Source organism: Mauremys mutica, chromosome 12 (genome assembly GCF_020497125.1).
Source record: "Mauremys mutica isolate MM-2020 ecotype Southern chromosome 12, ASM2049712v1, whole genome shotgun sequence".
Taxonomy (NCBI): Eukaryota; Metazoa; Chordata; order Testudines; family Geoemydidae; genus Mauremys; species Mauremys mutica.
Genome location: NC_059083.1, coordinates 22,018,204 through 22,029,024, shown reverse-complemented (window position 1 = coordinate 22,029,024; position 10,821 = coordinate 22,018,204). Strand labels below are relative to the sequence as shown.

Sequence of the window (10,821 nt, the reverse complement as noted above, 5' to 3'; positions counted from 1 at the left end):
AATCAGGTTTTTGAAACCTTGATTCCATCTTAAGCAAGTTTTTGGCCTATGAATTTAATATCCCTAGACTTGAAAGGATTAGATTTTATCGGTAGATGTCAGTAAATGTTGATTTCACTTTGCACACACAAACGGATGAAAAAACATTTCCATTGATCAGAACTGAAATTTACAAATAGGCACAGTAAGAAAAATGCTGCTTGAGAACTTACTAGAGTTTAATTTAAGGAGATTTACTTCGCATGTTTTGAAATGAGATGTTGACAATTTGTGTTTTAACAGTTACACTTTTTAACTTTTTGAATCTGTGTCTACTGTCATAAAATAACTATTGTCTGACTAAAATATTGTCTGAATCCCCCCAATTTCCCACAACTGTGAACAATAATATTGATAAAAACTGAAACTGTGAAAGTTTAAATAGATAAATACAAAAAAAGTCTTACAAATTAATATTAATCTTATCTGTCAAAATTACATATTAAATCAAATGAATTCTGCCAAGGCTAAATATCACTCCTTAGACACACAGTTCTGTCAGCTCATCAGGACAAGGGGAAGCTGATGTCCGTGTGAACCCCAGTGACTCCCCCAACACACACCAGCAGAGGGGGCTGATTGCAGGACCAGAGCCTTGTTGGGACATTTCTCACCAAAGCCCCCAGGGCTGGAACGTTACCGGTGATCTGGCTCCAATCAGCAAACAGCCTGAGTCAGTTCCAGGAAGGGAAACACCCAATTGCTGCTGCTGCAGGCGGGGCATATTTCTGAGCTCAGGAAAGCGAAACTAACCCCGTGTCACTGTCCAGAGGGAGCCATGGCCACAGACAACCCCGTGGAAAGTCTCCAGGAGGAAGCTACGTGCCCCATCTGTCTGGAGTATTTTAAGGACCCAGTGACTATAGACTGTGGGCACAATTTCTGCCGAGCCTGCATCGCCCAGTGCTGGGAGGGATCGAATACAGACGTCTCCTGCCCTCAGTGCAGAGAAACTGTGCAACAGAGAAACCTCAGGCCCAACAGGAAGCTGGCAAATATTGTGGAAATAGCCAAACGGCTGAGTTTACAGGCAGCAAAGGGAGCAGGAGAGGAGAGGGTGTGTGGGGAACACCAGGAGACTCTGAAACTGTTCTGTGAAGAGGATCAAACTTCTGTCTGTGTGGTTTGCCATCTGTCCCGGGCTCACAGAGATCACAGGGTGGTTCCCATAGAGGAGGCTGCCCAGGAGTACAAGGTAGGGAATTGCTGTTGTTAGCCAAAAGGGCTCGTTTCCCCCTGGAGCTTACCTAATTACACCAAGGAGGCACGGAGACAGGAAGACGAGTACCACACCCTTTATTGATCGGTCAGCTGAGCGGGTGTTCCTCTCGGCTAGTGCCAGAGAAAGAGACACACCTTTCATGGCCAAGCGGCCTACCTTTATAGCCGGTAACAAACAACTTAGCCTACGTTTGTCTACGTCATTTGGTTGACCTGTAGACCCTGTACATGTATCTATTAGGGGATAATTGGATATGCAGGATACATATATCATTTTGTGGGGGCTACAAGATACATACAGCTGTTGAGGATACATTTGTCATTCTGAAGGGGAAACAAGATACACCCGTCGACCCTTTGTGCTATATACTTTGGAAACATTCATGGGAACACAGCTGCATATACTGGGGAGCCAACATATACTTGGGGAGCCAAATAAAACTGATAAGCAAAATAGCTGACATAGGTAAATACACGGCCTTCAGTCTAATAAGTTCTGTAAGCTTTCCAACACGGTTTGGGCAAGCATAGCATAACTTTGGTTTACTCAGGCCTAATACAAAAAGGCTTCATTAGCACTATGATTTTCCAACACTGTCAAGTTTAATGGGTAATAACTTTGGGTTTTAAATTACAGGCTGATTTCACTGAAAGTTGCCTGGCACAGGTGTGACGCATCATTCAGCTCTGTAAAGCCTTCATTGTGTGGGAGATGCCATAACAAAATCAATGATCTGGAAGTGGCGTAGCCAGGTGGAGGGAACAGGGGGAGCGATTTAAAAAAAAAAAGGTGCCACCCGCTGTGGTGCTTTTACTCACCCGGCGGCGCTCTGGGTCTTCGGCGGCACTGAAGGTCCCACCGCCGAAATGCTGCCGAAGACCCGGAGCACTGCTGGGTGAGTAAAAGTGCCACAGCGGGGGCACCTCTTTTTTTTTGATCGCTCCCCCTGTTCCCTCTGGGTGAGTAAAAATTAAAAAGGTGCCAAGAAATTGACAAGGCGCCACTTGTGCTCAGTGACGAAGCAGCCGCTGCCCTGCTCCAGAGTTTTTGCCGCCTCAAGCAGCGGAAAAAAAAAAAGCCGCAATCGCGATCGGCAGCAGCTCCACTGTGCCGCTTTCTTCTTCGACGGCAATTCGGTGGCAGGTCCTTCCCTCTGAGAGCGACCGAGGGACCCACCACCGAATTGCCGCCGAAGAGCCCGACATGCCGCCTCTTCCCCTTGGCCACCCCAAGCACCTGCTTGCTGGGCTGGTGCCTGGAGCCGGCCCTGCCTGCTCCTACCCTAGCTACGCTACTGGGTCTGGCAGTGTGACAACAGAATCAGAATATCAAGTCTTGAAAGATACCTGATGTGGGAAACTTTTCTCTGAGATTCTGAATGTTTTTCACACTCAGCTTCCACTGCTGAAATAAGGGGACTCGTTACACAACGGGCAGTGTTAACAATCAGTGAGGTTTAAATCACACGAGCTGCAGGCCTGTCTAGGTGAGTGTGTTACCTTCAGACTGGAGAACTGATCATTTAAATATCAACACTGTTAATTATTTTGTTCCCTGCGGAGAGGGAGAATTACAGCTCTGCACCATTTATTGCCAGTGACGCCTCCTTCCAGTGCCACAGGCGGGTGATGTTTGGGAGATGCCACCTCTTATTTCCCCCCAGTAAAGGAGGACCGAGCCCAGCAGAGCCCAGGGGTACATTCCAGCCCCATGAGGGGAGTCCAGCCCCTTGGAGCCAATCAGCAACTCCATCCTGTTTTGAACAATGCACCATTTGAACGGAACATGTGTCTCCTTTTGGTGACTCATGTGGGCGGAGCTTATTTTGTGGGTGGAGCTTCAAAGAATCCAGCCACCTTTGCCCCTCCCCTATTCTGATCCCTGCTCATTTATGAAGCTGTTTTGCTGGATGCAAAGGCTGCTTTTCCGCCTCCTGTCTCTCACTAGCTCCTGCTGGCTCCCTCCCTCCCTCACTGCTTCCCTGCAGCAGCACCGCAGGGGTGTCACCGAACAGCTCCCCAGGAGCTCTCAGCATCAGCTGCAGCAGCAGCCTGGGCCCTTGGACAGAGAGCAGGAGAGAACTCGAGGGCTCAGAGAAAAGAAAAAACATGAAACGGGAAGGGCTCTGGGGGGCTACCAGGGGTGTTGCACAGAGTGGGGCTGACGGGGCAGGAGCACATTGCTGTGCTGTGTGAATGAATCACACGCTGTCAAAGGGGAAGAGAGCCCTGGGTTGTTACAGCTCTGGGGCAGTTATAATTATGGGTGGCACATTCCCCCAGACCGAGTGTTCCCTGTTCCTCACTGACCTCCAGCCACATCTCAGCTTCACCCTGTGCAGTTAATGGGACTGCGCTGGCTCAGGTGCTCGGCCGCTGCCTGGGGAGGCCACATGGGAGCCTGGACAGAGGAGAGCACAATGGGGTCTTGTTCCTGGCCTGGGTCTGGGTACAGTGCAGCGAGGTGCTGCCCCAACCTCTTCACTGGCACTGGCAGGAGGGATCGTTCAGAACCTTCGCAGCTGTTTCCCCTCTGGCCTGTGCTCAGTGATGTGAAGCTTTAGCTCAAAATACAGGCTCTGAGAAGTCCTGAGTGTCTGCAGGAAGCAGAGCCCTGGCGTCTCTGCTCCCATGAGGCCTTTGGGGCTGGCAGAGCCCAGTCTGCTGCCTCCTTCAAGGGTATTTTACTGCTCGTGTATGAAATGCCAATATGGACAGTACTGTCCACCCATTGGACAGGCAGACTAATGGCTGTTTATTGCACGTGATGTCCCTGCAGGAGAAACTCCAGGGAACTCTGGGCTCTCTGAGGAAGGAGCTGGAAGAGGCCCTGACTCTGATGTCTAAGGAGGAGAAGAAAACCACAGTGTGGCAGGTGGGTGTCCAGGTTTATTCCTCCCTGAGCCCTTCCCCCTGCAGCGTTCCCAGGAATGACGGGGCCGTAAAGCTCCAGGATGAGGTTATGAACCTGCCCTGGTTGTTTGCTCCGTTGCACAGGCTTGGTGCTGGCCATGGGCAGCGCATGCCTCCGGCACTTGGGGAGGCCGGGCATGAGTGCCAGAAACTCCCCGGCACCCAGATCATTGCCCTGCCCATTGCTCCACCCCCATTTGTTCTCCTCTCCCTGAGGCTCCGCCCACACTCCCCTCCTGCTCTGCCCCATGCCCAGCTCCCACTCAGCCCCCTCCCCAGAGGCTCCCCACTCACTGTTCAGTGTTGCAGCTCACTCCTCTCTTCCACTCCCTCCCCAAAGGCCCTCTTGCCTGCTGCTTGCTCCTTTCTCCCCCTTCTGTCTTAACGGTGACTGACGGGGGGGCGGGGTGCAGAGAGGAGCAATTGGCAGGGCCCCACCACACAGCTGACGGACTCCAGCTGACAGGCGACAAGCAGTGGGTGCTGCAGGTTCAGGGGAAGAGCGGGGGCGAGGCCTCTAGGCGGAGCGCAGGCCGCACTCCAAAGGCAGCAGGTCTGCAACCTGCCCCCAAAGAGAGGCAGGGCCGGCTCTAACATTTTTGCAGCCCCAAGCAAAGACAAAGAGTGCCGCCCCCCCCGAAGCTTCGCGTCGCCCAAGTCCCGCCTCCCCCGAGCGCTGCCCGGCAGAACCAAAAACAAACCCCAAGTGCCGCCCCGTCGCAAGGTGCTGCCCTAAGCATGTGCTTGGTAGGCTGGTGTCTGCAGCCTGCCCCCAAAGGGAGGGGCGCTGCATCCTGTTTGGGGAAGGTCAGCCTCCCCTGGCCTATGGTACCTGCCATCCAGGGTGCTGGCAGCACCAGGCTGTGTCTCTGGTGGGGATCTCAGCGCAGCAGCTCCTGTAGGCGGAGGAGGGGCAGTTTCTGGCCTTTGTGCAGTGGTGCAAACCCACCCCTGAGATCTCTGATAGGGGCAAATTCTCAATATTGGGTGCAGTGTTTTCACTGTTACCGGGCCCCTGTTTCCCTCCTGCAGATGGGGAGGGTGTGTTGGCTGCTACAGCCATCGGTTTTCAGTGGCCTCCATGACAAAGCTCTGCAGCTTCTCTGCAGCCTGGAGGAAACAGTTTGTTCCTTCTCGCTCTGCACCCACCATCCCTGCAGTGAATCTGCCCAGTGCCTGGGCCAGACACTGGAGCTGGGAGGATGATTTGCCCCCTGTGAGTGAGGTTCAGATTCACTGAGCTGGCTGGGCTGGGGGCATGCTGGGAGCTGAGCTCTTCTGAACATCAAACCCAGTTGGGGGTGTGGAGCTCTGTGGAAAATCTGCCCCCAGGGTGCATCTACATGGCCCCAACAGCCAGCTGCAGGCTAGTGACTGAGTAATACCCGGGGGTCTGAGTGGGCTTGTACAGCCTGTGCTGCTGCTGCGGCTTCATAGCTATGAGTACCCGAGCTAGCCAGATCAGAGCTAGCCTGGATGTGTCTACACACGGTGCTGTGTCACCTTCATTGCAGTGTGGACACCCCATGAGTGAACAGAGCCAGGGGCAGGTCAGTGTCAAGTCAGGTGCCGCTCGGCCACTTCGCAGCCTCTGTTGCCATCACGTGGCCACTTCATCCCAGTCAGGGCCGGCTCCAGACCCCAGCGCGCCAAGCAGGCGCGTGGGGCGGCATTGTCGGGGCAGGGCGGCATTTGGCTCCGGTGGACCTTCCGCAGTCATGCCTGCAGGAGGTCCACCGGAGCCCCGGGAGGAGCGGACCTGCCGCAGGCATGACTGCGGAGGGTCCCCTCTTCCCGTGGCTCCGCTTGAGCTCCCACAGGCATGACTGCGGCGAGCGCGCTGGTCCCGCGGCTCGGACGGAGCTCCCGCAGGCATGCCTGCGGATGCTCCACCGGAGCCGAGACCAGCGCACCCGCCGCAGACACTTCTGCCCCGGCCGCGGGACCGGGGAAGGGCGGCGCGCCACGCCGCCCTGCTTGGGGCGGCGTAATTTATAGAGCCGCCCCTGATCCCAGTCACCTGCTACTGTCACTATGGCTTTACCTGTGCTTGTCTGTAGCCAGGTGATGAACACATGGGAAAAAAAGTCTGTTCAGATTCAGCTGCCTCTTACAGTGAAATCCCTGCAGGGAGCGTGGGGGTGGGGGAGGGAGGAAGATACCAGCAGCAGGGATGAGAGGAGAAGTAGTTGTCCCACTAGTCAGATAAAAATGGCCATTTACAAGAGCAGAAATGCTCAGAGCTGGGTGCCTCTGGTTCTGCTTCTGAAGCCGTATTTAGAGCCCAGCGGAAGTGGGCTGGTTTCCAGAGGACAGAACCGCAGCAGCTCCCACTGCTGCACCGGAAGCAGCTGGTGCTCAGTTCCTCAGACAATAGGGATTTAGGTGCACAACCATTAACACCCGGGTTTGAATGTGGCCCGCAAAGTGCCCAGCTGGCGCCATGAAGGCAGCTGCCCCTTGGGACAGTCGCTGGGATGGTTCTGAAACCATTGATCATTGCCCAGTGAGAGCGAGTAACGTCCTACATCACCAGAGGTCATGGCCCCATGATCAGCGTCACTCGGCAGAGTAACTGCAGCCCCAGTGATGGAGAGATGAGGCCCCTCAGGGCAGGCCAGTCACCCACTGACAGGGGCTGTCATAGGCCTGAGCCAGGTGGGGGGTATCCCCATGGGCAGGAGCAGGGCCAGGAGGTGGCAGGCCCCCATGAAGGATGCGCTGTCCATGTCTGATGGGGGGCGATGTTAGGGATACGATAAGGCTGCGCCACTCGAATTAGCTGTAGCTCAACAGCTCCCAGGGGCAGGAGGGGAAGGAGGCTGCAGGCCCACGGCCCTTTGCAGGGTCCAGGCCACATGCACAAAGCCTGGGGCAGGTGCCAGCAGAGGCTCCTGAGGGCACTGGGGCTTGAGTTGTCTGAGTGCCCTGTGGCTGCAGCGCTCCCAGGGGCGGGGTTGGGGGTGGGGTGGGGGATGGGTCGGTGTCCAAAGCCCATTGGCAGATGGGCCCATGGGTGATGGAGGCTGCGCTGGGGGCTTGGGTTAGCCGGGGCAGAGGCAGGAGGTGGAAGTTACAGCGCTCAAGCAGCTGCCTCTTCAGACACAGACACTGAGCACAGCCCCTCCCCCACCACACAGGGAGCCGGACAGACAGACGGGTCAGAGCCCTGCACAGGGAAGGGAGGGGGTCAGCACAGGGCACAGACTGGTGGGGGGAAGGGCTGGGGCTCACGTACTGGGGTTTCAGGGGGGGAGGGCTCTGGGGGCAGGAGACAGGGGCGGGGGAACCTGCTGAAGCCCCTGGCCACGTTGGCATCTCTGGGAGAGTGAGAGGGACTTTCCCCAAGATCACTGGGGTTGAGTCACACTGGGGGTCGGCTCCCCCCAGGGTCACCCAGCACCTCTGGGCTGAGCTGCAGGGATGATGGAGAGGCCAGTGCAGAGCAGCCAGCCCCTCCCCCAGCCAGGCTCAGCACCGGCTCAGCATCGTTCCCACGGCTCCTTTCTGAGAGCAGGTAGGGACACAGCTGGCATCAGCCAACCCGCTGCTCTGAGAGCCTGGAGGGCTCCCTAAAGGCTGCGATCCCAGGGGCACTGGGCACATGGGCACAGGGCACTTGGCCAGGCCTGAAAATGCCCTGGGCACCCAACACCCATGTGAGCCCCAGGATGGCACCCAAAGGACTATTAGCACCAGCCCTAGGTGCAGCCCTAGGTTGCAGCCCTGGGAGCAGGTTGTCAAAGAAGGAGCATCGCCCACATCATAGAATCATAGAATCATAGAATTCAAGATCAGAAGGGACCATTATGATCATCTAGTCTGACCTCCTGCAAGATGCAGGCCACATAAGCCGATCCCCCCACTCCTTAGCAAGCGACCCCTGCCCCATGCTTCGGAGGAAGGCGAAAAACCTCCAGGGCCATTGCCAATCTTCCCTGGAGGAAAATTCCTTCCCGACCCCAAATATGGCGGTCAGCTGAACCCCGAGCATGCGGGCAAGACTCTCCAGCCATACCCTCTGGAAAAGGTTATATCATATCATTGACCCATTGTACTGTTTACCAGTGTGGCACCTAATTGACCTATTGACTAAGCCCGTTATCCTATCATACCATCCCCTCCATAAACTTATCTAGCTTAATCTTAAAGTCATGGAGGTCCTTCGCCCCCACTGTTTCCCTCGGTAGGCTGTTCCAGTATTGCACTGCCCTGATGGTTAGAAACCTTCGTCTGATTTCAAGCCTGAATTTCCTGACTGACAATTTATATCCGTTTGTCCTCGTGTCCACATTAGTACTGAGCTGAAATAATTCCTCTCCTTCCCTGGTATTTATCCCTCTGATATATTTAAAGAGTGTAATCATATCTCCTCTTATCCTTCTTTTGGTTAAGGAAAACAAACCGAGCTCCTCAAGTCTCCTTTCATACGACAGGCCTTCCATTCCTCGGATCATTCTAGTGGCCCTTCTTTGCACCCGTTCCAGTTTGAATTCATCCTTCTTAAACATGGGAGACCAAAACTGCACACAATACTCCAAATGAGGTCTCACCAACGCCTTATATAACGGGACTAGCACCTCCTTATCCCTACTAGAAATACCTCGCCTAATGCATCCCAAGACCGCATTAGCTTTTTTAACGGCCACATCACATTGCCTACTCATAGTCATCCTACGATCAACCAGGACTCCTAGGTCCTTCTCCTCCTCCGTTACTTCCAACTGGTGCGTCCCCAGCTTATAACTAAAATTCTTGTTAGTCATCCCTAAATGCATAACCTTACACTTCTCACTATTGAATTTCATCCTGTTACTAATACTCCAGTTTACAAGGTCATCCAAATCTCCCTGGAGAATATCCCGATCCTCTTCCGAATTGGCAATACCTCCCAACTTGGTGTCATCCGCAAACTTTATCAGCCCACTCCTACTCTTGGTTCCCAGGTCAGCAATAAATAGATTGAATAAAATCGGACCCAAAACCGAGCCTTGAGGAACTCCACTGGTAACCCCCCTCCAACCTGACAGTTCCCCCTTCAATACTACCCTCTGCAATCTCCCCTTTAACCAGCTCCTTATCCACCTCTGGATTTTCATTTCGATCCCCATCTTTTCCAATTTAACCAGTAATTCTTCATGCGGTACTGTATCAAACGCCTTACTGAAATCCAGATATATTAGATCCATCGCATTTCCCTTGTCTAAAAAATCTGTTACTTTCTCAAAGAAGGAGATCAGGTTGGTTTGGCACGATCTACCTTTCGTAAATCCATGCTGTAATCTATCCCAGTTGCCATCGGCCTCATGCTCCGGAACCACTCTATCTTTTAAGATTTTTTCCATGACTTTGCATACTACAGATGTTAAACTAACAGGCCTGTAGTTACCCAGGTCACTTTTTTTCCCCTTCTTGAATATAGGAACTACATTAGCTAATCTCCAGTCAGACGGTACAATCCCCGAATTTAGAGATTTATTAAAGATCATCGCTAACGGGCTAGCAATATCCCTCGCCAATTCCCTTAATATTCTAGGATGAAGATTATCCGGGCCCCCCGATTTACTTCCGTTAAGCTGTTCAAGTTTGGCCTCTACCTCAGATACCGTAATGTCTACCCCCATATCTTCATTCCCATCGGTCCCTCTATCCCTATTCCTTAGCCCTTCATTAGCCTCATTAAAGACAGAGGCAAAATATTCGTTCAGATATTGTGCCATTCCAAGATTATCCCTAATCTCCACTCCATTTAAAGTTTTAAGCGGTCCCACTTCTTCTTTCATCCTGCTGTGACAGCTTGTGACGGTGCTTCCCTTGGGAGCTAGCTGAGGTCACTCAATCAGGGTGAACTGCAAACCAAACGGGACAGACAAACCCCAAATGCTGGTGGTTATTCCAATACTTAGGCCACGTTTACACTTACCTGCTGGGTCGACGCGGCAAGTTCGACTGCTCGGAGTTCGAACTATCGCGTCTGATCTAGACGCGATAGTTCGAACCCCGGAAGCGCTAGTTCGAACTCCGGTACTCCACCGCGGCAGGAGGAGTTGCCGGAGTCGACCTTGGAGCCGCGGAGTTCGCTTCCGCGGCGTCTGGACGGGTAAGTAAGTCGAACTAGGGTAGTTCGAATTCAGCTACGTTATTCACGTAGCTGAATTCGCGTACCCTAGTTCGACCCCCGACCTTAGTGTAGACCAGGGCCTAGATTTACCAACCAGCACAAAACAGCTTCTAAAGTACCTCACTGGTCACTTAGAAGTCCAAACCACGCAAGTCCCTTAAAGTACCCAGCCTCAGGCCTCCGTCCAGACACACCTGTCAGATATGATGATGATTCCTGAGAATCTTACTTCATCATATAAAAGAAAAGGTTCTTCCAATCCCAAAGGATCAGCCACATACCCAGATCCAATTATAACTTAGATCTTACCCAAAATACATGCTATAGCCAATTCTTATTAACTAAGCTAAAATTTATTAAAAAAGAAAAGAGAGAGAGTGTTGGTTAAAAGATCAATATACAGACAGACTTGAATTCAATTCTTGAGGTTCAGATACACAGTAGAGATGAGCCTGTAGTTGCCAAATGTCCTTTTAGAAATAGTCCATAGGTTATAGTCCAATTTCCATATTCAGGGTGGCTCCAGT

At 52.9% G+C, this 10,821-nt stretch overlaps 1 protein-coding gene across 1 annotated transcript; it reads left to right on the top strand.

The window, feature by feature from the left end:
• The first annotated feature begins 805 nt into the window (after positions 1 to 805).
• On the top strand, positions 806 to 5,379 carry LOC123346623 (E3 ubiquitin-protein ligase TRIM41-like). Its single transcript, XM_044984101.1, has 3 exons — positions 806 to 1,234; positions 4,040 to 4,135; positions 5,206 to 5,379. The coding sequence occupies exons 1-3, from the start codon at positions 818 to 820 to the stop codon at positions 5,377 to 5,379; spliced, it is 687 nt and encodes a 228-aa protein (XP_044840036.1). The 5' UTR covers positions 806 to 817.
• The last annotated feature ends 5,442 nt before the right edge of the window (positions 5,380 to 10,821 follow it).

What these genes read in the sequence shown, in the direction of transcription:
- LOC123346623 (XM_044984101.1), top strand. Translation starts at nt 818, where the DNA reads ATGGCCACAGACAACCCCGTGGAAAGTCTCCAGGAGGAAGCTACGTGC. An exon ending in AGGCTGCCCAGGAGTACAAG is followed by an intron (nt 1,235 to 4,039) that starts GTAGGGAATTGC and finishes ATGTCCCTGCAG; the next exon opens with GAGAAACTCCAGGGAACTCT. An exon ending in AGAAAACCACAGTGTGGCAG is followed by an intron (nt 4,136 to 5,205) that starts GTGGGTGTCCAG and finishes TCCCTCCTGCAG; the next exon opens with ATGGGGAGGGTGTGTTGGCT.